At 39.8% G+C, this 27,373-nt stretch overlaps 1 protein-coding gene across 1 annotated transcript in view; it reads left to right on the plus strand.

Annotated features, from left to right (window-relative positions):
* Positions 1–27,373, plus strand: part of EML6 (echinoderm microtubule associated protein like 6) — a 123,597-nt gene that overhangs the window by 67,738 nt on the left and 28,486 nt on the right. The window contains exons 17-30 of the mRNA XM_018564317.1: positions 238–338; positions 1,302–1,504; positions 3,984–4,095; positions 4,307–4,397; positions 5,047–5,101; positions 6,455–6,559; positions 10,198–10,339; positions 11,759–11,911; positions 12,194–12,325; positions 13,537–13,625; positions 14,589–14,765; positions 15,391–15,592; positions 16,634–16,760; positions 25,892–25,906. Of these exons, the coding sequence (XP_018419819.1) occupies positions 238–338; positions 1,302–1,504; positions 3,984–4,095; positions 4,307–4,397; positions 5,047–5,101; positions 6,455–6,559; positions 10,198–10,339; positions 11,759–11,911; positions 12,194–12,325; positions 13,537–13,625; positions 14,589–14,765; positions 15,391–15,592; positions 16,634–16,760; positions 25,892–25,906 (1,704 nt within the window). The remainder of the gene's footprint in view (positions 1–237; positions 339–1,301; positions 1,505–3,983; positions 4,096–4,306; positions 4,398–5,046; positions 5,102–6,454; positions 6,560–10,197; positions 10,340–11,758; positions 11,912–12,193; positions 12,326–13,536; positions 13,626–14,588; positions 14,766–15,390; positions 15,593–16,633; positions 16,761–25,891; positions 25,907–27,373) is intronic.

Raw genomic sequence — 27,373 nt, forward strand, 5'->3', positions numbered from 1 at the left:
ATTAAAAATGTAAAAGTTTATAAAAAATAAATAAAAATAAAATATAACAAAATAAAATAAAAACATTTTCGGTTTCGGCCTGACAATTTTTTCTATTTCGGTTTAATTTGGTTTTTAAATTTCTATTTCTGTGCACCTGTATCTGAGACAATAGGATACAATGCAGGGTCGTGTGGGCGTTCTCTATAAATTGTATAACCTTTATATGTCCATTACAATGTGTATTTCTTTCTGCAGAGGGCACAAGGATAAAATATTTGTTGTGAAATGTAATCCACACCACACTGATAAGCTGGTTACCGTTGGCATCAAGCACATCAAGTTTTGGCAACAAACAGGTAACGTTTTTCTCTACTTAGAATTACTGGTGCTACAGATACTGGTCTCTCTTGTTTACTGCATGCACACATGACCATTTTGTGGCAGTTTTATTGAGAAGATATGATTACTTTAAACTGAACAGACACTGGAGTCAGCCACCTATGGTTTCTACTGCTTCTTGGTTACAATTGAAATTGTAGTGGAAATGGTCCAAACCTGTGCAGAGCCAATCAGCAAGCTTTTACGACTGATTTCCCAGTTTTGCTGTTTTGGTCTCTTGAAGCCATGAGAAGAAATCAAGTTTAGTAATCACTGTGGACCACTGAATACAGTTTTTTTTTTTTTTCAAAAGCTGATGGAAGGCTTCCACATTTGCCATATGTACGTGTAAACTCAATTTTGTTACAGGTGGTTGGAGGAAGGTGTTTTGGTATAGGTGAAAGGAAGAAGTAGAACCACTAACAGGTTATTATTGGAGTCTGTCTTACCACCTTGAAGACTTTCCCTAATTTTCTGTTCTGTTTGATGGGCATCAGACAGAACAGCATGTGGCGGGAAATTTCCCCAATAGGAAAATAGAAAACAATAAAAATATGCCTTCAGATATATCTTCCAGCCCCTAAGTAGCCTGCAACCATAGGGCTCTTTCGTATGCAAATGTATACTCTTCTCTGCATTGTAAAATGCTGGCCTGCCCCTTCCTGTCAACCCCAGCTTGCTATTGGCCTGCCACTATGAATGGCTTTTTTACCTTTAGCAAAGTACAGGAGGAGGAGGGACAGCCTTCAACACTCCACAGGTGTAACAATATTTGTATGAAGGACAATTTTGTGTCCCCAGGGGTCCGGAAAAGGTAACTGAAAGTGTATGCAGACACCACACGGAAGGTGCCTGTATTGTATTACTGTGGCCAGTCTCAGCACTGGCAGAAGTGTTAGGTTTTTGTTAAGTGACATTCATCTACAACATCTTCTTGGCAGGGGGTGGCTTTACCGCAAAACGAGGAACGTTTGGAAATGTTGCTAAACTAGAAACAATGATGTGTGTTTCTTATGGGCGGGCAGAAGAACTGGTGTTTTCTGGTGCAGCCACTGGAGATATCTACATCTGGAAAGACATTATGCTGCTCAAAACCATCAAAGCCCACGACGGACCAGTCTTTGCCATGTACGCATTGGATAAGGTGATAACATCTTTATACGTATGCTGTCCTGTTATTGTGTCTGTATGTAGACAGTAGACTGGCAACAAATGGATGCACATATGTAGGTTACTTTGTACTAAAAAAGATGGATATGCATATAGCATGTGTCATAAGTCAAAACATTAATATATGACAAGATTTTGATTCTGTATTTAGCACAGTAAAAATGTTTTATTAGAAGCAGATTTTTGGACTGGTCACAAAGTCCTTTAGGCCTTTTGTTTTCTTGCACACTCAGGTCTACTTTTATTCCTTATGTTCTGTCGCATTACTGATGACCAGTAGATGTAACCATTGCCTGCAGCATCTGCTGTCCTTGCAGTAACTGACCATTAATAGAAGAATTTCAAATATTCAAGAAAAGCAAAAAGCTACATGCTTGTGTCTGCTTTTTTGGTCAACATTTAGAAGAAAATCATAATGCCTTTAGTAGTAGGAAAACCTGTAGTCAAGGCCACACCAGGCCAAGATGCACAAAGCAGCTTAACTCCTAATGAACTGTCACATAGCAACTGAACTGCAGGTTTTAGGTATGGGTATTGGGAAATCCTGAGGCAAAGGAACTTGTTGATAGACAGTAGAAGTTCAGGGCACAGCAGGAACAGAAACATGAGCACAGGGCAGACACACAGGAGAGCACATACAGGATCATATGGGACAGATGGGAGTATGCTACATTGAAAGCTAATGGTAAATGGTTCTTACTAGGAAGCAAGGACCAAAGGCACCCGGTCTTCACAAGAGATTTTAAAGGTAGAGATGGACTTGTGTGTCACCACAAGCAAAAACAGACAGAGTGGGTGTACACAGCGGACAGGCAACAACAGACTCAATAACCAGGAACAACAGAATGCACATTCAAATAGACAAGATCAATGCATGACAAATACTAGAATCAGATTAGATAAGTCATAACAGAAGTGCCCAGTTCAAACACTGAAACAGACATAGGCTCACACAGGCAGGAGCCAATACAGGCTAATTCAGACAGATGTATCACCATTGGCTGGTGAGGGTGAAACCCCTAAATAGCCCCCAAAAACAGAACAATGAGACAAATGTCACTACAGAATAACAGAGGAGCTCTCACAGGCAAAACTCACCAGACTTAAAACATTAAAGGGGAACACGCATTAGATGTGTGACATAATCCCATACCCACATACCATACATTCACAGACCGCTGTAAATAGGAACAAGAATTAGCTGACAAGATATTGCATTGTATTCTGCAGCTCATAGTCGAACAAAAAGATTTTCTAAATGCTCATAACCTGAAACTGCATACGTTTATTGGTCAGTTTAGCAGTAAACCTTATAATAGTCCAGCACTTTTATAATAAATTGCTTTTATTTGTTTTTTTGGTGGCTATGATGGTTTTCCCACGTCCACTAGCTTTTTGGTTGCAACATGCATGCCTTCGAGGACACAATCTAGACACTTTTGGTAGGGTTTTGATCCCTGTGTTGCACACTTGCATCGTACAGGTAAGAACTGTCTCTTAATAAAGATGGGTGAATAATTAAAAATGTTCTGCACTGATGGTTCATGGAACAAGTTTGCTGGGCTGCAAATATTTTTTAGATTCTTGTTTTATTTTACAATTTTTTCGTAGGTTTTAACAACTTTTTCAAATTGTATTACTTGGAAAACTAAGCATGCAAGTTAATACCCCCAGAGCTAGGGGGACTTTTAGTATCAGATGGGAATTTCGGGAGGGACCAGTTTCTCTGCAAAGAAAGTATTCTGGATAATTGGGTAAATATATATGCTAGATATGGATCCTAATGGACCTGGTATGGGCTCAGTAAGGCAGAATATTATTCTGGCTAATAACAAAGTAGAAAACAGATGGGTGATGGCATTCCCTGTTTAGTTTAAGGGCTTATCCTTCGTTTAAGCCTGGCTTTCCTTTTTTATATGTGAAAGAAAGAAAGTCCGATTAGACTTGGAGTGGCAGATCAGCTGATATTTGAATATTCTCTGGTTGCAGCCTAATCAGCCTAATCTGGGCTTGAGCTCAAACCTTGCAGATCAGCTTGCCCATTTCATTACATAAGCAATTACAGTGCATACAAAATAATTACTTAATTAATCAGACCTCCTTTGTAATTAAGTTGGTGCTGTTTCAGGAAGAGGTAAAATACATTTATGACATATGAAAAATGTTTTAGAAAAACTGGTAATCTGCTGTTTTCTGGAGGGAGTAACACAGGCGATTCCTCTTCTCAGAGATCCCACGTTCCTCTGATACAGGGAACTGCAGCTATGGACTCAGCTAGTGAAATCTGACATTGCAGTACTTCCTTAGGGCTTCTGCTGTCATGGTGTTAGTTTTGGCACTTTTTTACAGCACGAAAACTACATGATGCAAACTTGAATTCAATTTATAGGGTACACAAAATGTTCTAGATATTTATATACTAGCACTCATTTTTTCGCATCTGTGTGTCACAGGGCTTTGTCACCGGTGGGAAGGACGGAGTAGTGGAGCTTTGGGATGACATGTTTGAAAGGTGCCTAAAGACATATGCCATTAAAAGATCCGCTGTTTCCTCCAATTCTAAAGGTAATTCTATTGCTGTAAAGGAAAAGAAATGTGCAGGGTTTTGTTTGACATTTATCTCAGCTATCACCTAAAGACATTTTCTTCATAGTGCTTGTGTCATTTTTTTTTGTTATATTGTTTTTTTTATCTGTTACTTTGCTGTCTTTGAATGTACTTTTTTTTTTTTTTTTTTTTTTTTTAAAAAATTTTATGAGACGTGATGCAATAAAAGTGAAGAAAACTGGGGAAGAACGTGCACGGGGCGATGGTGGAGGAGCGACGCGTTTCGAGGTGATCCTCTTTATCAAGCTCAAAGGGAAAAGGTAAGTTACGTTTCGAGGTGATCCATTCTATCAAGCTCAAAGGAAAAAGGTAAGTAACTTACCTTTTCCCTTTGAGCTTGATAAAGAGGATCACCTCGAAACGCGTCGCTCCTCCACCATCGCCGCGTGCACGTTCTTCCCCAGTTTTCTGTCACTTTTATTGCATCACGTCTCATAAAAAACACCGCAACCCTTGGTGTCCGTGGGGAGCTGGGGAGGAGGTCGACGAACTTCCGTTCATCGATCCCCTCCCCGTTCTATGGGACCGGGAGCGATGCAGATTGCATCACTTCCGGTCCCTGGGCTGTCAGTTCTGGGCTCCTGCAGCCCAGCTATAAGCTATTGAAGTGCGATCTGCACTTCAATAGCTTATTTCCAGTGTAAAGGTGACACTGGGGGTCTTTTGGACCCCCAGCATCAAAAATATATAATGTTTTAATGTGGAATATAACATGGGTGCAAAAAATGAAAAAAAGGCCTCAGTCATGAAGGGGTTAATAGTTTCCCCACTTTCTATCTTTCTAGAGCAATACACCACTAATTTATCACCTTCTTTTATTCTAAATACACAAGGTAAGCCTTCATATCACTTCATTGATCATCATCTACATCAATCACCTGCTTCAAATCTTCTGTTTCTCCATTACAGTAATGTTTACTTGGTTTTGCTCAGTAACTTCCTAAGTAGTAAGGAGAAATATTGGGTGAGTAAAATATACTCTTTAAAATATACTCTTCCCAATTCTTAGAGCTGGCGTGGGACACTGCAGCTGTCATGTGCCTGATCTATATATACCGAGAGCTGAGCGATCATGTAACCACTCATGGTCGCTCCTTCCTACAGAGTGACCATTAGATCTCAAAATTGTAGAATAGTTTGAAGCCATATAAACATGTCTAATTATACTTTTTATTGTTTTTATTTTTCCATAACCCTGTTATTGCCTCGCAGAATTCCACTGTCTGTAAGCCTTTTCCTAGTGCAGTAATCCTTTTAAAGCACAGGGGATAATTCACAAAAATCTTGTAGATGTTTCGTTGCTTATATCTGCAGGGTAATAATGCCATACCTGTAGAGACAACTTATACTGTATATGCCCCATCTATAAGAGTGTAACACACAGAGTAGTAGAAAAGTAGCAGTAGAACTAGAAAATGATTCTTGGAGATCGCTGAAGTTGATAATAAAAAATGACCACCACCAACTACATCAGCTCAAAATTATCCACTCGCCTGCTCGCATTTGGCGAGTTGAAATGCAGTGCAGGCGAGTGGAAATTCAGCCAGGCTTGAGTCAGTACCTGACTAGTGGGAGCAGCTGCTCCTGCTGGGCTCTCCGATCTTTCAGCCGCAGCTCTTCACTGAGCTCCGGTTCGAAAACGGAGTGAATTGTATTGTAACTGTAATGTCTTCCTTATATTGTAAAGCAGGGAAACAAAAATTGGAGACGGAAGCACCACTACCTAGCGCAATAAATGTGGTAGAGTGGGGTGTAAGCGTAAATGTTGTACTCACCTGAGTCTGGGTGAGTATTCGCTTGTAATCGTCGGGTTGCAGTGAAGCGGATGGGGTGGAGTGGTGGTGGTAGCGGTCCCTCTTTTTCAGGGTGGCGTGGCGTTTCAACCCAGTAGGCAGATGGGGATACAAACGCGAGGGGGTGAGGTATGCAATGGTGGGTGAAGAAGGGGTGGGCTTCTGTGACTCACCGTGGGGATAGTGGAGGGCGGCTCTCAGCGATGACGGTGCGGCCCGTGTAGTGCAGCGGCGGTGGGCCCTGGGGTGGTCCTCAGGAGTGCTGGCACAGGTGTCCTCTAGTGGTAGTTGATGTGGACCGGTAGAGCGACGTGTTGTCCTGGATAGGGGAGCTGGAGAGCGGTTGGAGGTGCCGGACTGTTCAGCCGCAGTGGATAAGGATTCACGCTAGGGCTTTCGGGCAGCCCGACGGAGCTGTGACCTGCAGGCGTTTGCTGGAGAAGCCTGTAGTGCGGATGTTGCGGCGTGAGCCGTGAAGAGCGGGTCATAGGTAGAAGTTCCGGACGTTGGAGCCTGGTGTCCAGGAACGAGCGGTGTTCGTGGACGGGTGGAGTGTAGGAGACACTATGAAGAACCGTGGAGACCGGGCTGACGGCGACGCGATTTTAGGGGCGGAGTTTAAGGCCAGGGTAGGGTAAGGTGGGCAACTGGTGGCGAGTAACTCCTAAGGCCTGGCTAGTAGGTCAGGACTTGAAATTTTGACCCCTGAACTACATTACTATGATGAGCTCTAGTGTAGTTGGAATAGTTAGAATAGTTTGTCTATTGATCTATTTTGTTTGACTGCTCCATTGTCTGTGTAAGTATAAAAATACATTCTAAGCGTTTTCTAAATCCATTATTTGTCCTGTTTTATAACTCTGGGTATGTCTTCCACACCATATACAACTCTAAGTGGTATTCTAAAAACCCCAAATGTATTTGCAAAGCTGGATCTTTCTAGAGCAAAAGCCAAGGGGGGTTAGGGGGGATGGGTAGCCAGGATGACACAATTATGTGGAAGAAAATAGCATAATTTTCTACATTGATTAGATCATTGTAAGCTAATACATGAAAAGCAGAAGCTCTGAGAGGTAATTATGGTGGTCTGGAAAGCCTGGTAAAGGTTTATTATTGCTGAATAGAATCCACAGTGTGGCTACAGATTTAACCTCTTTCTGCCAGACAAAACCAAAATCAAAACCCCAATAGCAGCTTTGTAAACAATGAATTCATGATTTCACTATAACATTGTGTACCATAGAAAATACTTACAGGGTTATTCACATAAGGGTGAAGAGCTTGGAGAAGGCAGGTGAAGTGAACAATCTAGGCCAACATAACTGATTTGGAAAAATTCTCCAATTCAGCTCACTTTCCAGCTCAGCTATGTTGTCCTAGATTGTTCACTTCTCCTGCCTCCTCCAAACTCTTCACCCTTTTGTGAATAACCCTGTTAGTGGGTATGTGTGGATAACACAATGATTGTATGTTTTGTGAGAAATACTTCCAAGTGGCCTTTTGATGACGGCAGCCTGCAAACGATTGTTGGTGGAGAATACCGTATCAATGGGAGTATGCTGGGCGCTGTGGTGTGCATTTTTCTGAAACATATGTGTGGATGCAGTGTGGCCCTGACAGTGCGGGACAGTGTTGTTTACTTAGAAAAAAGAAGTTGTTTAGAAGCCACTATAAAACTAGGTAAAATCAACTGCATAATTGTTGATTTTATCCAGGAAACATTATAATGGTATTCAATCCAGTCTCCTCTATTTAAGGGCCTATTCACACCAGATCTGGATGTGTTTCTGATGCGTTTTTGGCACATTTTTAATGCGTTTTAGTGCATTTCTTTGTCTCAAATAACTTTTTTTAGTGCATTCCAGTGTGTTCTGGTGTGTTTGCATGTGTTTTGCTATGTTCCAGACCAGAGAAACTAGTGAATTAAATATTTTTTTTAAACATTCTGGAATAGAACGCAGTGGTGTGAACTTGCCCCTCTTTTTACCATAGGAATGAATGGAATGCGTTTTTGGACCAGACAAAAAAAAGTCTGGGCTGGATCTTGTCTTGACATGGTGTGAATGGGCCCTTAGCCTCATTTTTTATATAAGGAATTGCTGCCAGATTTCACAGGCTTTCCTTGTTGCTTCTGACTGCCTCTTGTCACATAATTCTATGCTTATAAAATCTTTTTCTGAAATCCATGGTACTTGGAACCAGAAAAGACTTGATCTACATTTTTGCAGACTCTGGCCATTATGGAAACAAGAATACAATCAACAATTATAAGCTTTCTTGTGAAATAAAGTGAAATGTAACTGCTTATACACCTCTACCACATAGAGAGAAGAGTGCAGTGGGTTAAGACAGCGGAATGATGCTTCTAAGGATGGGCAGATTTCTCACCCCTTTGTTATTCTAGGTGGGACATCCTTGGTTAGTTGTTATTCCAAAAATTACATGCCAGGGGACAGCAACACTGAAGAGGAAAGGCTCTGTGCCAGCTAGCTAGAAAATCTCCATGTATGATAAAGACTACAACCAGTGTCTGGATGCATTTTTAATTGCCCTCTCTGGAGATCCTAAAGGACACGATTGATGCGAGCAGTGTTAAACTCAAATGACATCTGTTGAATAAAATGAGTCCTTACAGTATATTTCCTCCTTTGCAATCAAATTTGAGAACAAGGGCTATATGATTATGTGCTCCTATGCACGCAGCATACCTATACATATATATTTCTAAATATTTTCTTAACATTTTAGCTGTTTCTCAGCTTTATACATTGGACATTGCAGGCAAGCTTCTACTGTCTTGAAAAGATGGCAATGTGCAGATAAGGAGCAGGTAGGGACCCTGAGATGTTTAACAGATCTTAGACAGTGTGCACATCTATTTTACAACTGCCAACACAGTACTGGCAGGGTTAATTATGGTAAAAATAACTCTATAGCCCCCTCCTTAACATTACAAACAATGAAAAAGGTAAGTAGCGGTTTTATAATATTTTTTAAATGTATTTTGTGTGAATGGGAATATGTAACAAATATAAAGTAGGCATTATCTCTATTTGGCTGCAAAGTTAGGAATCTATTAGGAATGCACAAGTGGAAATGCAGTGTGTTTATTAGTAATACAGTTTTTACAGGGTGATGTTTACATTTTGGCTGTAGTACAATTTATGGGCACATATCAGCTTTTTGAACATATTTAGCCACAAAGTGTCAGGAGAATGAACTGAAGGTAACAGCAAAACGTTTCCCAGCACACTCACCACTCAGCATGCAAAAAAACTTGTCTCACCGCTAAGGTTAAAAACAGGTTTAGATACACGTCTTCTGCAGAAAATGTGAAAGCCGCGCCAAGGCGCCTCTATATAGTGTGGTCCTAACTCTAAACTATGAGAGTCTCCATCTTGGAGCACATGTAGCAAAAGATAAAATTGAATTGATGAGTGCGTTTGCCATTTGTTTTGCTGAACTGACGGTAATGCACAAAGTAACCTAATCTATAAGTAAGAGTAAGTAAGAGATTTTTGTGGTTACTGTGGCAAGATCTAATGACTCTTTATTCTGAGATCTTTTAAAGCTGAACTCTGGGAGAAGCAAATATGGTCTAAATACAAGAGTCATGTGTATTTTTTGTTGGATTTTGGTGTTCTTTGTGTATTTCTTCCAGATCTGTGCTGTAATCCAGCGTGAAACTTTGCCTCTGTGAAGGAGCTTCCTTTAATAAAGACCAGTCTCTAATACTTCTCCTCCTTGTACAGGGTGACTGGTCTTGTATCCACCCCTCCTGTAGTTTTCTGCAGGCATCCTGTAGTGGGACTCGGTGGCCTTGTGGGAAATCCGGGCCTGGTGGTCTGCTGGGTCCCTCCCACAGCTCTGCTCTCTGCACAGGCTATGTGCAGCGCAGTGATGATGTCAGTGCATAAATATATGATAATATTTAGGGTGCAAGGACATTTGGTGCACAAAAAGTGGATTTATATCCTTTATGGCTATCGAGGAGTATATTTAAATAAACATATTTGTGCCCAGAGTTCAGCTTTAATAAACTAAAAGAGCTTATTGTAAAGACCAGACAGTAACAGTCTTGTGAACAGTAAGCACAGCCTCCCTAGATTGTTATATACTGTATGTCCATCATGATGAGCAATAAATGTAGATTCTCTTTGTGGCTAGTTCACTAGTTCATAGTGCACAGGCTTATGCAATCAAATTGGCTATTCTTAGTGATACAGAAACTGTTGTGAAAATGTAATAATTTGTTTTTTTTTGACAGGGACATATGGAAGGAGAAGTCTGGGGTCTGGCAACCCACCCACAGCTGCCTATAAGTGCCACAGTGAGTGATGACAAAACTCTCCGGATCTGGGAACTCTCCTCCCAACACCGCATGCTGGCTGTGCGGAAGCTGAAAAAGGGTGAGACTCAATAGCATTTTGGCAGGTCCCAGCCAAACGACAAAAGATAGACAGAGCCAGCGGTGACATCACCACTAGCTCAGCCTATCTGTTGATATTTGGCCGGCACCTGTCAAATTGTTAATTTTGACAGGTGCGGGAGTTCGGGTCGGCCGGCTTTTGGGGGAACCCCAACGCTGTCTTGTTATTTTTTCTTCTTTTGTTTACTTCAGCCTGTTCGGCTGAACCAAAGTAAAGTGAAGGGAGCCGATGTACAACTTCAGCCGTACAGGGCTGAAGTTAATAGCCGAACGGGGTTTGGCTCCCTTCATTTTAAGCCGGTTATTCACATGGCTGCGTTCGGCAGCTTTGTGAATAACTCCCTAAGGGGTCCATTCACTAAGCTGCCGTAGGCAGACGAGTGAACGACCGACCTGAAGCGAAGTGAGCCGAACGCTGTTCGGCTATTCACTGCAGGCTGGTAGGGCTGATTCCAGCCGTATATCGGCTGAAATCAGCCGTACATCGCGTGGCTTCGGGTCGCCCAAACATGCTCAGCATGTTCGGGCGACCCGAAGTACAGAAGGAGTTCGACTCAGCCAATCCAACATCTGGATCGGCTAAGCTGAACCTCCGGCAGGCTACTAACTGCTGTTCGGTCTATTCTCATAGATACCGAAGAGCAGCGAGTAAATAGCCGAATGCCACTGAGCGGCATTCGGCTCGGCTGTTCTGCTTGGTCCCTCTGTCGGACCGAGCAGAATAGAAAACTAGTTAAAAAAGTAGAAAAAAAACAATAGAAAACGATTGGGCGGAGCTAGCAGTGACAGCTAGCTCCGCCCAACTGTTTTCTATTGGCCGGCAGTTATGCTGCCGTCAAAAAATAAATAAATGTTTCGCCATAGGAATGCATTGCTAGATTCCTATTGGCTATTTCAATTTGCGATAGCCAATAGCAAACTAGCTATTGCACCCGCCCTCTGCTGCTGTCAATCACTAGGGGGGACCTGATGGAGAACTGCAGGTCCCCTCTGCTGATTGACAGCAGAGGGGACTATTCACACAAAGGTGAAGAGTTTGGAGAAGGCAGGAGAAGTGAACAATCTAGGACAACATAGTCTAACTGGAAAGTGAGCTGAATTGAAGCATTTTTCCAAATCAGCTATCTTGTCCTAGATTGTTCACTTCTCCGGTCTTCTCCAAACTCTTCACCCTTTTGTGAATAACTCTGCTAGTGTCCTTGGTCTGGATACAGGTGTACGTTAAAAGAAAACTACATCCAATGTCGGTTTTTAGCATTGGTGTCATGCAGTACTCCAAGAAAAATGTTTACATATTAGCTAGCTGGCTTTGGTTTAGTGGAGATATGACAATTCCAATAGATTCTTTAGCTTTGTGATTTAGTTACTGTTTCAGTTGCTTACACATGTTTTATCACAGGTGGACGATGCTGTGCCTTTTCTCCAGATGGGAAAGCCTTAGCTGTAGGCCTGAATGATGGCAGCTTTATGGTGGTCAATGCTGACACTCTTGAAGACATGGTGTCTTTTCATCACCGGAAGGAAATGATAGCTGATATTAGGTTTTCACCAGGTATTATTCATTTTTGGAAACCCTACATAGATTTGGATCAATCTGTATTTTTAAGCTCGTTCTGCCCGTAACACCCAAAACATTTTTTTAAACGCACCCCTCTAATTATGAAAAAATTATGATACTAAGCCTATTTTTAAAAGCAGAACTCACAAAGCAGGCAAACGTGTATGTTGCTGTTTTACAAACTATGTACAGACTAATTTGTGCCTTGATTGAATAAATACCATATCGCACTGGTCCCTTTCTTTTTATTTTTACTTTTTTTTATTATTTTTGTAGATGCTGGAAAGTATCTGGCTGTGGCATCACATGATAATTTTGTGGATATCTATAATGTACTTACAAGCAAAAGAGTTGGAATCTGCAAAGGTGCCTCTAGCTATATCACGCACATAGACTGGGACTCCAGAGGTAAAATTTGAATTAATTTAGAGGTATTGTTTGCAGGTGTCCCATTTGTAGATTACTGCTGTTCAAATTAGGTCACTTTTAAAGTGAATTGGTCACTTTGCCCATCCAGATAGGGGCCTTTTTTCATTTATACTATCAATTTAGGGCATAATAAATGTGTGACATCAAGAATTTGCCCTGCACAAATAAGGCCCCACCACCATACTAATTCAACCCAAAATTAAACTTTGCTCATTTTCTATATACTGTGAGGAAAATTGGTTGTAGAACAGCTTTTATTCACTTACAGTGATGTTCTTAGGTGCTGAGAGACAGCAAATTATTTCCTCCAGGGCTACACATGCAAAATTACACCCCCCCCCAAAAAAAAAATGTTATTGCAGTTGCTTTTAATATATGAAATTACTCTTGAGAAACCTGAAGTACAATAACCAGAGGATCAACACCAGGCAGCTCTTTAAGAAGTAAGTTTATTCAGGTGGCCAGGAACAAGCAGCAGGTCAGGCACATCCAACGAATATGGGCTTGCAGGCCCTTTTATATAGTGCTTTGAGCAATGGAACCAAATGTGTTACCTTCAATTATCTCCAGAAATCTGATAATAATGCCACCCTGTACTCGTATTTGATTGTGCCAAGAACATTAGATGGGTCTTCTAGACTCTCTCACATCAAGGTTAGAGGACAGCTGTCTTGGCATTGAACCTATTGTTCCTTAAGCCATGATCAGAAAAATTCTTAATTACTTTCTGTCTTTGAACCCTTGTTACCTTGACCTATAAGGCCTAAATGTTCTAAATGAACTCTAGTTACCTCCATCTACAAAGCTAAATGTCCTACATGAACTCTGGTTATCTCAACCTACAAAACTAAATGTTCCACATGTTACTTATTAATACAAATTATTATATACAGTATGTATAATATGTATATATGAAGTTTCCACTATAAGTCAGGGCACTATTAATTGTGCAATATATAAATGCAGGACTTACTCATTATTCTCTACAATACATTTCTAATATGAAATTAGAGAATTCATCTTAATTATATCTCTTATATGTGAAATGCTCTTGCAAGGCTAAAACTTTCAGTAACTTGAGTATAATAATATTAATAATAGTAAAATATATGGGTTATTATCAAAATCCCACTAAAACCTTTTGCATGTTTATGCTCCAACAGCTAATATATATTTTTTTCCAAAAAAAGGTAAATTGCTGCAAGTTAATACTGGTGCCAAAGAACAGTTATTTTTTGAAGCTCCAAGAGGAAAACGATACACCATTAAATCTGCGGAGGTATTTATTCTGCTTTACTGTCTCATAAGAAGGGTTGCTAAGCTGGTCATACTCAGACAGACTGGTAGGCAATTCATGGAAAATATCTGAGAAGTCTCTTTTTTGATACACAGGCTTTTTGGGCGATGCCTAGAGCAGCGTCTTGGGGCTGCCCTTAGCCTAGTGGCAGAAGTGTTGGTAAACCTGGTCTGCACATGCAGTGCCAGCTTTTACCTCTCTCCCCCTAAAGTAACAAGTAGATCTCTTCAGCTCTGGTCATACATAGGCAGTAATTAAGAATCATTAACTGCAGTCTGTCCTTCACAAAATGTATTGAGTACTGACATACACATAAGTTGTTTTGCTCTGTCCTTTTAGGTAGGCTGTTACATAGTAATGTTTACTAGGACATCTTCAACAAAGTGTTTGAAATGGAAGCTGTTCAGGTTTAACCCTAAAAAATGAGAGTGAGAGAATGCATGTTTAAAAATGATTATGTGTCGTCTTGCAATTTGCTATGTTTTTCAGCACAGGTAAATTTTATTTTAGACACAATGCAGTGCAATGTGTCTAAAACACATCAATGAATGGTATATTAAAACATGCCTTATACTGTGGATGAACTGTGAAGGCTGATGGCCCTAATTTCAAACACGTTGATAAATTAGTCCCACTCTGAAAAGATCATAAAGTAATCCAAAAATTCCAATCAAGTCAATCATAGCTTTATGCTGTGTGTGAATCATTTTTTGGGATCATTCCAACACTCAGTTATCAGGCAACGGTATTAGATTCTGCAATCTGTGCCCAACATTATAGTCTGTTTAAGCTAAGTAAAGTACAAAACTCTAAGTGTAAACATTTCTTGTCTCAAAAAAAAATACTAAGTGAACAAACTGTGTAACTGTTATTCTATTTTCCCTGGTTCTGTGATTTGTATGCTGTTTTCATGTCCTCTATCTAACCATATACTACCCTGTGCAGATTGAACGAATAGAGTGGCACACATGGACTTGTGTCCTCGGTCCAACGTGTGAAGGGATCTGGCCGGCTCATAGTGATGTGACAGATGTGAACGCAGCTTCTCTTACCAAAGACAGAAAATCTTTAGCTACTGGGGATGATTTTGGATTTGTCAAATTGTTTTCCTACCCAGTGAAGGTAGATATGCCTTTCATTATTCTCTTGGCTTCTCTATAAATCAGCAGACTTTTTCAATAAAACAATACAGAGAACAGCGATGATGTGTAAATCAATATCCCTTATCAGCTTTCAGCAATTTAGAACTGTCAGATCAGTGAAATACAATATCTGATAGGTCACTATGGGGCTGAAATTATAATGGAAAAGATTTAGCTACCTGCTCTCCATTATATTGCACTAGGTTACATCGCCCTTTTGTAAAATGGAGCTGTGGTGTGGAGCCTTTGGTACATGGAGTTCTCTCTGCTTAACACAGAAGAGAGAGCTCCATTACCGGAGGAGAGCCCATCATGTGATTTTGACTTTCCTTTCCCCCATTCAGATTAGTTTGAAGTCCCAAAGTCAGTGGAGTGCCAAGCACATTCTAAAGCACTTTGCTGTGCTTTATAAATGTAAAGCATCTTTTCTTTTCATTTTAAGCAGCAGTATGTCTGTGGTATTGTACATCTTGGTACATTTATTATTGCCCTACTATATAGCAAGTCAAAAGCAGGATGCGAGTAGTCAATAAATGCCTGAGCAGCACAAGTCACAAAAGAAACCATCTGCTTTTATTATTCAGTTTGCATTTCTGATCTTTCAGGGTCTTGATGCAAGGTTCAAAAAGTATGTTGGCCACAGCGCACATGTGACCAATGTCAGATGGTTGTATGATGATTCCACCCTGCTGACTGTAGGGGGAGCAGATACTGCACTGATGATCTGGACACGAGAGGCATTTGGCAATCTAGAGAGCAAATCTGTGGACAGTGAAGAGTCAGACACCGATGCTGAAGAGGATGGAGGTAGGAACAAGCAATGCTGATAAGCAAACCAACACATTTCCTGTTCTTGCAGAGTTTGTTACACCTCCCAGGAGATATACCAGGCTGTATATTATACTTATTTGTACCAAGATACAGATGTTGTGCTTTACAGAGTACACAGAGTACATTGAAAAACTTCACATAAGTTGCTGCTATGATGTACCAGTACATGCCTTTTGGAATCTATGACCTACCTTAACCTCCCTGGCGGTAATCCCGAGCGTGACTCGGGGTTAATTTTCTCTGCCAGGAGCGGTAACCCCGAGTCACGCTCGGGGTAACATTGCAGAGCTGTCAGCGGAGTTTTCCTTCTCCTGGCGATCCAGCGATGTCATCCGCTATGATCGCCGGCGAGAATGATCTATGTCCTCCGCCATGATCGCCAGCCGGCATCTGACTTCCTGGTTCCGTTCCCTGCGAGCAGCAGCGGCGCATGGGAGCGGAACTGGGCGGCAAATTCAAAAGTGAAACACACATAAGAGCTGATACAGTGTAATCTGAGAGGACTACACTGTATCACCTCAAATCTGACACTTGATAACTATACAGTGCCCCTTGCCTGCCATTTTACAGACATGGCCAGATAATTTGAAGAGCTTCTTGGGAGTCCAAAAGTCCAGGGAGCTCTTTTATGCAAACAGCAAATAAGGCTTAAGATGGGGCAGGGCTAAGAATTTATAAATTCTAGAGCTGCTTGGTCTTTAGGGATCCCGCTGAATTCTAAAAGTTATCTGACCAGGTGTGCTGGCTCCTCTAGTTAAAGGCTGTGTATGTTTGCTTGCAATTTAGGTGAGTAAGAGTTAAAGAGTTTCAGATACAGAATGAGGCCATGAATTACATTTGTAACCTGTGTAATTTACTTTTATTGCATACTCATGGTAAATGTATTATCATTTAACATATTATTACACATATGTCTTTAAAGATGAGTATTCTTTTTTTTTTCTTTTATGCCTTACTCGATAAGATATTTGTATATTGGGTTTATATTGATAGCTTTTTTCTCACTTTTCTACCTAGGTTATGACAGTGATGTGGCAAGAGAGAAAGCTATTGATTATACCACTAAGATTTATGCTGTTAGTATACGAGAAATGGAAGGAACAAAGCCCCACCATCAGATAAAAGAAGCTTCAGTGGAGGAAAGGTACATTCCAGTGCTGATACAAGGTGTGGGTGATCTCTGTATCACATACAAATACACTCTTAAAAAGATAATTCTGTTTAATGTTAAATTTTGTTGGGTAGAATATGTTGATTTATTAAAAACTACAGTTTTACAGTGGTGAGATCTACCATAATTAGGTCCTATGAAATCTTTTTAACCATTTCCATTTTTTCTGTTTTCTAATTCACACAAAACCCAGAAGTCAAACCAACCTTATGAGTTTTCCTTTAACTAAATGTAAAATACATACAGTGGAGATCCACTGCCATCTTCAACTCAGCAGCAGTTAGCACGACATGTGTTAGGCTGGGCACACACCTTACAACCATCGCAAGACTTCTGTCTTGCAATGGTTGTAAGGTAATTAAAAAAACGTACGATCTGCCTATCTTGGACAGGCAGATCGTACTTGCGATGATCGCAAGCACGCCCCGCTGAGGGGCGGGCTTCCGATGACCACAATGCTGAACGGGCAGTGTGCGCTTGCGCACACCGGCCCATCCAGCTTTTATCTTACGAACATGCTACACACCCGCCAAAAATCGTACGATTCTCGGCGGGTTTTCGAACATGTTCCTAAGATAAAAGTCATGCGACCTTACAGTAATAGAGGTCGCACGGCTTCCACACACCTTACGATAATCGTACGATCGCGGGATTTCCCGCGATTATCGTACGATTATCGCAATGTGTGTGGGCACCTTTAGCCTTTCACCTGACAGATCTCAACACAGAAATCCTGCAGCAGGTTTAGACCTGATTGTGTCTTTCAACACTTAGTTTAGTGTTATGACCACCACTACATTTTTTATGCTTAGTGTAATTATCTTTTAAGGAGGATGAGGTTTTGCAATTGAAATCTTTGACTGAAATTAGGTACTTTTTTCAGACACTAAATACATGTGAATTGTCACCTTATATACATAACATAATACTCTTCTTTTGCATTTTTAGTGCGAGGTGTCTGAATTTATTATATTTAAAATCATTAAGGTTGTTGAGAATGTCTATAGTTTAAAATGGTTACATACAAAACGTATTTACCACATTGTGGGAGACAAAAATTCCCGCAATAACAGACCGGCACATTTTATTAACATAACCATAAACATCATCAATAACTGGACATCAGTAATTGACACTAAAGATTAAGCTGAGCTGAGTTTAATTGCTTATGTCAGATTAGATGTAGTTGAGGTCTTGATAATGTCTCCCAGCTGAATGGAGGGAGTACAGTTCATGATCATTCGGAAACCACACATTGATCATTTCACGCTAGCTTTTATCATGTAGGAAGCAGTCCATTCAGAACTATGCTGGTCATAGATGGATCGGTTTTTTGGCCAGTATGATAACAATTCAAGTATTATAATTATAAATAAGTGAACAAGTGAAATCTCTTCAACAAAAGAACTCTTCCAGAGCCTTTGTCTGTTTATATTGTTCATGAAAAGCAAACCACCAAATCACCTTAATAAATGTATTCTTTATAAAGGTTTTTGACAGCAACAAACTGCATAGTTACTTTTAGGTTCTTCTTTTCATATCTAAAGTCTCACATCTTCTTGAAATCCATTAGTAGTATCAGCTTGATACTGGATTCAGTTAGGATAATGATGTGTAGAGGTGGACTAGGCCATCCAGAGGTGGACCAAGCCATCCAGTCTTAGTCTTTGTTGTTGGGTGGCACATGTTGGCTATCTAACATATCCCAAGCTTCCATATTATGTGTAGTATGACAGAAGTGGTGAAATCAAACAGCCCTTTAACATCCATATCTCCCATTCCAACCAATTATTATCTCAGCTGGCTTCTCTCAGGGGTAGCTTTTAAATAGCCTAATTATCAGCAGAGTAGATAATAAATAACATTTACAGGTTGCTAATTGACCCATGTTTGGGCACTGCAGGTGGCAAAGAATAGCCTTAAGGTACCCCCAAACACAAAACGATCTCTTACCTTTTCACATCTGTGGCATTTTCAGACATCCATGGCCAACTAAACTGTGGGAAATATGATTAGACAGAGTAAATAAATACATACTCCAGAGTTGAAGCTATCATTCTATGGCTCCTTCCTATTGCCCCATCCCCTTTCTATAGGGTTCAACTGCATGCTTGCCACACTGAGCATGAAATTGTGTGCGGTTCTTTAATTTATACTCTACCTATGGGAGTTTGTATCATGACCGCACATCTACAATGTATGTATAGGCATGTATGGGCAACTTCAGTAGACCCAAATAGTGGTGGATGAAAGTTTTCATGACATTTCTCATTGCTCATTTCTCTGCATCATTTAACCTAGGCGATTTATTGCGCTGATTGAGTCATGCCATATCGCACAAAACACAGATTTGCATTGAAGGCAATGGAGGCTGTTCACACCTCTGCGGTTTGTTGCGCAGACAAAATCGCCTGCTACGCAAAAAGGTGCAGGAGCTATTTTCATGTGGTTGTCGCACAGTTTGGGTCCCATAGACATCTCTATGCATTGAAAACCACACGACAACCACGCGGTTTTCAAAGAACAGTCACGCCAATGAAAGCGCGTGACAACCGTGCGAAAACCACTCACCTGCTCAGTCACCTAGGTGTGAACCTAGCCTGAAAGTGTTGATGACCAAAGACATCAGTGGCAGTAGTACGCGTTAAAGTCACTGAAAGGACACCATAGCAATTAGTAAAACTTGTCAGGATTACCCAGCAAAAAAAAAATAGAGCTGTCAGTAATATATTAACATTATATGGTGCTTTGTAATGGGAGCACCTGCAAATCTTATTTTCCTTTGAATTGGCTAAATGATTATTCCATCTATGGCCAGCATTGGACTGTTAATGGCTCCATAGTGCCTCCATCCTTCTTCTGGAAGTGTTTTAACCAGTGCAAGTGTCACTCTTGTTATGTCAGTGAAAGAGCAATCACAGAAGAAAAGTTGTGTACTCCTTTCTTCTGTCTCCCTCTATATCTTGTCTTCTTTTCTCTTTTTCTGTCTTCCTCCCCTTTCCTTTTCTGTCCTTTCTATGGGCATTAGGTTCAGATACCAATGTAACCTGCCAAAATCAGGTGATAATTTTGGTGTTTGCGAGTATTTTGACCCCTGCTCATCTCTAATCTCTATGATCATGCAATTTCTGAGAAGGTAAGTATTTTGCATGGATTCACATCTGTGAATCATGTGCGTCCTTGCACGTGGCATCCAGAAAGATGCAAAAGCTTTGAACTCTAGAATGCAATATGACTGCGAGATGTTGCATTTCACCAGTACATGCATATTCACCCCTCCCCCCCCTAAGCTAACCACCAACTCTTCCTCTCTCCATGTTGTTATCTTGTGGCTTAACTAGGCACCAAGCAGGGAATTGTGCATTAAGTCACTGTACTTCTATAGATACCTGAACTGTTATGTTTATTCAGGGGTGAGGTATTTGGGTAGCCATTAGTTCATTAAAGGCTATCACAAAAATGACTTTCATGTTGTGGTTGTATAATATTGAACATATTCCAGCAAGGGCTTCTATGGCTCAGATTGTCCTAGAGTGATCTTTTACTGATTAAAAAAAAATCCAAAATACCATTTAAAGCTGCACAGATATATGCAAAATGTGTTTGTTAGACTTTTCACTCAGGCCATCCTCTGTGATGGATAATGTTGCATATGAAGAGGTGGACCAAGTCATCCAACGTGATCTCAGTTTTTGCTGTGGGTGGCCCATGTTGGCCATCTGACTTATGCCAAGCATCCAGATTATGTGGAGTATGATAAAAGTGGTGAGCCCAAGCACCGATGCAGTCCTTTTACATATATATCTCCATTCTAACCACTCATTTTCACAACAGTCATTTCTCAGGGATAGCTTTTAAATCGGCTGATTATCAGCAGAGTAGGTATAAAACAATATTTATTTGTTGATGATTGGCTCATGTATAGACACACTAAGTGACAGATAATACATTACATCACCCTTAAGGTACCCCTAAACACATGTTGGTCTTTTACTCTCTTATATCTGTGACATTTCCAGAAATTGCTGGCCAACTAACTTGTTGGGGATATGATTAGACAATGTAAATTAACCTTTTCTGATAACTCTTCTTTCTGCACACTATCTGCACAATTGTGTGTGTGTGTGTGGGGGGAAGAGGGGGGGGGGGGTGGATAAGTTAGGCAGGCATGCACATTACATACTCAAAGCATCACTTTGACTGTTGAGAACCCATGAAGCAGTTTGAACCCATGAAGCAGATAATTGCTTCTGATGCACATAAATGGACTGCCTCCTCTGGGTTTTGATGTGGTCTTAGGGGCTTATCTAGTATTACAAAACTCCAAACCATTTTTCTTGTTAAGTCTATGTCTGTGCAACTAAATACCGGCACTATTAGGATTTTGTTTAGGGAACAAACCTTCAGCAGATGTTAAGTCAAAATTCCTGATTTTTGTACGTATTTCAGAAAGTATGTAAGCCATTGTACAGCTAGACAACAAGCATTTGCAGAAGGAGAGGTTACCATAGCCAGCCTCCATATTCTGTTAGTATGGATTTCCTTTCAAAACTGCTACAAATTACTGTATGTAATTTATCTTAAAGTTGGTCTAGAGCGAATTCCCCTCCTCTTGTCCTAATTATCTTGCCACCTTAAAGTAATTATTAATAAAAGAGGTGTGGAAATGCTTTCCATTCAGAAAATTGTGCCCTGGGCTTCCTTTAGTGCTGGTCATGTTAGTAAATGCTAAGTGCTGGCTTGAGGTAAAATCAGCCAATCGGCACCTCTGCCTGAACTTCAGTCCTCTCTTACCGAAGTGATGTGATCAGAGGTATGGGCATCCAGTAATGTGGTCAGCACTAGATGAAGCCTGATGCACTAGTTTCTGCAGGAAAGGTAAATATTTCAGCACCTCCTCTATCATTTTTAAAGAGAAACTGAACACTGGAATCTGTGCCAAAAAGGCAAGCAGAAGGCAAGGTACTAATAACCAGTATTGCCTGTAGGCTCCCTTCAGATAATCTTTTCACAATTTCTGACTTACCATGCCTTGTTCTGCACTGTGTCTGTTTGGCGGTCATCTTGGTAGAGGAAGGACTTTGCTTCCTCAAGTTAGAGGCTCCAACAAGAACAACAGTGACCAATGCACTAGTGACATTTCACTCCGAATCTCCTGAGACAAGCAGTTAGAGGCAGCAGTACCTGAGATCTTCTAGATGTTCCCTATAACATAGCAAATGTTCACTATTTGAGTTCAGTTCCACTTCAGAAGAGCAGAATAGTTAGTATGGAGCATTGAAACTTTTAGTTCCTTTTCAAGATTGCGACTGTATATTCCAAAGGGCCTTTGTTGAGGGACATTTGTTCGATTTAAGTGGGTTTTGCATTCCCATACAAGTTTATGGAGATGCCAAACACACTTGAAGCAGGTCGAATGCAAGTCAGAAGGAGATCAACTGCAGGTCAATTTTTCCTGTCAGTGAATTCTGAATGATCTCAGAGGTGCCTCAAACTAATCCCATCAGCACAAACCTAAAGCCCATCAACACAGGCCCTAAAAGATACAAGAATGTGAGAAACTGAAATAATCTGCTCTGCCAATGGTATGTATTACTTGCCATGTTCACTTATGCTTGTATAGACATTTGAGATATCTGTCTTGAAATTTTGCTTTTTGAGGGACAAGTATGCACAACACAAACTTTCAGCTTATTTATTGTTTGAAAGCTTCCATTAGACATAGAATGTATGCTGTGGGACAACGGACTTCAAGAACTGGTAGAAGTACAGTACAAGACAGTTAACAATTATCATATGTAGAGCTGATTGTTTCAGTTCCCCACATTTCAGTATCAAACCTTTAACATGACATGGACATTGGTTAAAGTAATAAAAACGTATTAAAAGCTAAATATCATTTGTAGAATAATGGAGCTTGGCTTGAAGAACACCTTTCATGGACAACTACTGTTATATGAAAACAAGCACTGCTAGATTTCTAAAGATAGAAACATGTGCTACTATTGTGTGGATGGAAATCAGAAATAAAGAAAATCATGGATAGAAAGTTAAAAACAGAGGTCTGTTTATGAAGGTTCAGAATAGTTGTTTCATCCTTTTTTCATGCGAAATATTTATTAATATTCTTTTGTCTATTTATAAATGATGGGCATTTTTTCATTGATGGTCACCATATTTCAATAAAGGTTAAAATATATATTGAAAGATAGATGTCCTAATTTATATAGGCTTCTCCCTAAATCATCATTAAAAATTCTACATGTAATTTACATCACCCAAACGAACTTAATCCACTTTTTCTGAGGGAGATGGAACTTCCCTAAGTCAGTGTTATGGTTTTTATTTTAATGAAAGAAAAAGCTATTATTTCCCTGACCTTTTCAATAGACCATAGACCAAGATTTAATAAGCTCTTCTCTGGGAGTGTGAGTGCCAACAAATAGATCATCTTTTTTCTCATTATACTAAATCCCTATTCTAGATGCCCAAACTGCACTCCTGCGCCATGCTTCAGCTCTGTATTGTAAATACTGACCTTTTATTTCCCTTTTTATTGAGTTTTGTATATAGAAACAAAAACAACAAACAGGCATAAGAACTAAACAAATAAAATACAAAAATAAAAGCTTTGACCGTGGTCCCACACCCCAACACAGGCAACTAACTTTTTATAAAGCTTTGGCTCCAGCATTTTAGAAGCTGCACATTTACCACTAGGCCAATATTCTTACTATAGAACTGGCTGCACATAGGAGGTTGCACATTTTTCTTGCACATGACCCATGTTATGCTAAAGGTTACAAAACAAAGCCCTTGCATTAACTGAGCATAGGTCATCTAAACCTTACAGTATGTAATTCTGGTCTTTCACTGATATTCTGGAACCAGTTATTCTGGTACCGTCTGTGTGGTTATTGGATACCATATTAATCAATTATGTCTATTAAGGTAAAAATGGCTTTACAAGCTCTTTAGTATGGCTTTAAATAATGAGTGAATTCCACTGCCTGTAAAATGTTAGTTTTGCAGAATCTTGGTCCATCAGGCCATACAGACTGGGGCTTTGCTAATATTAGAATTGCTGTCTGGCATCCTCTTATTGAGGTACTTCATTATGTATTTCTGTTCTTCCATTGTCAGAGGGCTAATTTATCTACATTTGGTCAGTTTTAGTGCAGCAGTGAAAACAGAAAATATAAATATAATATGAATATATAAAATGATATATATTTTCAATAAAAAAAGCCCACAGTAACCAATCGTATTTCAATTTTATAAAATCACATTAGTAAGAGATTATTTCAGGTTGGTTACTATTGAATTCTGCTTGCCATAATAAATAGTTTAAAAATTCTACTGTTTTGGTCTAGCAGTAGTAATGCACAACTTGCACAGGAATTGGAAAAAGTTTCCTTTTTATATTAGTATGCACTAGATAGCAAAGCACGTATCTATGTACTTATACTAGCTTTCCACTAATTAGAAAACGACCCTGTGTTCATCACATAGTGAACAGATTTAGCACAGTACATCAGGTTCATGGAGCAATTACTAGCATGGCACTGAAGCCCTTATATAGAACAGTGTACAAATTGTAATAAGATGGAGACCCAAAGCACACAACATGTTCTGTTACTTATGACACTCCAAATAACAGAAAGATTAATTTAGCAATAGACAGTAGTCTCATTATATAATAAACCATAGTCCATATTTTTAAAATTGGATTTGCAAATGCTCTAATTGTGTATAGATAATAACCAATAAACACATTTCTTTTGGTCTTTTTGAAACTGGGAGTGTAAGCAGGCCACAACAAAACCAATGCTTGCGACGCTAGTTTTGCAATAATATGCTATGGTTATACGCACCCTGCCCCAACTCTGAAAGCTCTGCAAGGTCATTGCACTGTTCATGGCCCAACATCTCTGCCCATGGATTGGAGCTGAGTGTACATCGAACTCCCAGCTTACGGGTGTGGTGTCTCGCTCATCTTCCCAAGCTTCATGCATGTTAAGTAAAAACATTGAGCTTTATATTATTATCATTTTTGGTAATACAAGCACTGAATTCATGTTATATAGATACAAGGAAATGGTGATTGCTTCAGGTCATGAAATAGTTGAATGCAAAGCAATAAAAGCTACACAGGAGAGGATAAATACAAATGATTATGCAAGTACAATGCATTTCACCTTGTACTTTATTAGCCATGATATTCAGTTAATTAGCCTTAACTTGATAAGTCCACCAATATGTAGTAACTAGGGATGCACAGATACTTTTCGAGTACCAGTGCAGATACTTGACATTTTCATGAGAACTACCAGGGTTGCAGCGGTTGCAGCTGGGACCGGGCTCTGGCTCTCCACCACTGTCCTGAAATCATTGCTCTGTATTGTTTTAGAAAAACTGTCACATGACAATAAACAAAAATGTATCAGTACTCGTACTTGTAAGTACTCGGCAAGTACCAGTACTCGTACTCGCAAAACTGGTATCTGTGCATCCCTTTATTTATATTTATAAAAACAAAATCATACATTAAAACAGAGATGTACAAATCCCAGGAGCTCCGTGTGCTCCTTACAAATGACAGCTTCCTCCTAATTTTTGCATTTTTCTCTAGTCTAGTCTTGGAGCTCAAAAGTATCGGTACATGTACTCGGATTTGTACCGAGTACTGTACTTGGTATCTGTGCAACCCTACTAGTAACCCACAGAAGCCAATAAAAGTTTGTCTTTCATTGTCCTAAAAACAATGTTGGTGCAAGCTAATTGGTTGCTTTGGGTTACTGAAAGGCTATTCTGCTTTTTGCAGTATCCTGCTGAATAAGACAGAAGAGTACTCTCATCCATAAACATCCAATTACTGTAGAAACCATAATAAGAGCTGACATTTGCTTGGTTGGTATGGATAACTGCAACACTGCATATACACTCCTAATATGTTATAAATACTAGCAGTAAGCTGCTTTCTTTTCTCCTCTTTTGGCTTTCTTCTGTATGATTAGACTAGTGTGCGGCAATACTGTGAAATCTAATTTTGAGGAAGAAACTGTTAATATTTGTATTGTGTTTTAATCTGCTTTCCTTTGGAGGCAGGGCATTGTCAAGTAAGTATGAACAAGCAAAATGCATTATTTTATTCACACATTTACATTAGATATGTGCTGACCAGTCATACATCAACATTATAAAGTTGTTGATTTTGTTGTCATATGCTGGCCATCAGTTGTTGCTAATTGTTATTGTACTATTGTTTAGTAGCAGGATAGAAATATACATATGTGCATTTGTATTAGTGAAAGCTAAGTCCTATTTCATGCTTTGGTTCCAGGTGTCAGAATTACATTTTTGGGATCTCAAAGTTCAGTGTTTCATTGGCTTGGATCCAAAAATATGTGGTGCCTAGTAAAACATAATTCATCTCATACATCTACTAATCTATGACTCTGGAACTCACCCCAATAAACTCTAGGCACATTGGTTTGGCACCTGTAAGGTGAAGAACTTGGTATCATTAAAAAGCTTCCACAATACTACGATTGGCTTAACTTCAAATCACTGAATTGATTTTTATTTGAATGCCTCTAAACTATTAAACCAGAGAAGCACAATGTGCCCTAACATTACATATTTCCTACATTTGTATACCCATCTTTCAGGTTGAACCATTCACTTTAAGTTATTTTCAAATAGTTTTCTTTTTTGCTTTCACTGACTATGTGGAAAACTTATTTATGTTGGTTGTGATGTCCAGTAGAGGATGTCACTCCACAGATCCTTACAATTGTGATCGCCCAAACTTAAACTTTTTTGCCTTGGAAACCTTTCTCAAAGTGAAGGACAAGCCTACACAGCCTCTGCTTTAGAAGAAGCAAGTTTCAGTTGTCAAGAAGACATAGCTGGTGGAGTACATACAATGGTGACATTGCTTTTCCCTTTGTAAGAGAAACGCTTGACTGCTGTGGTTCCTCCAGCCTGCTCATACGTCACTGCAGGACATTCGAGTCAGCAGGAGGAACTACAACGGCCAGGATGTGAGAGTAAATATTTACCTTATCCGATGGTTGAATACATGCAGCACCTGGAGAGCAGATATACAGCTTCATTTCAATAAATGAGCCACTAGAAAGGTAAGTATATAAATGCTTCTTTTACAGGTTATCTATTTTGTAAAAGTGATAATGTGACCGGGTAGAAGTTATTTATTCACAAAAGTAAACCCAAAGTCCAAAAACCGCAGTCGCATGTATATGATAGATGCTTTGATTTTGCTTTGCTAAGGCCCACTCTAGCATCAAGGGCAGCAACTGCTTTGCATATTCTGACCACCCACCACATGGAAGATACCTCTTTACCTGTCGTTCTCTTCCTGAAGCTGTGGCTTGCCCATCCATCACCTTTAGTCTACTGTAGATGTGTCTCTGTGATTAATCTTGTACATGAACTCCCAGAATTTGCAGTGCCTGGCACAATTAGGATACGTACACACAGATGTTGAAGAGGAACTGTACTCTTATAGCTGTGCCAAAGAAAAGACAGGCAAATGACAATTCGCAAGTGTTGCTCGTAGGATT

This window comes from Nanorana parkeri, unplaced genomic scaffold (genome assembly GCF_000935625.1).
Source record: "Nanorana parkeri isolate BGI_ZX_2015 unplaced genomic scaffold, ASM93562v1 scaffold744, whole genome shotgun sequence".
Taxonomy (NCBI): domain Eukaryota; kingdom Metazoa; phylum Chordata; class Amphibia; order Anura; family Dicroglossidae; genus Nanorana; species Nanorana parkeri.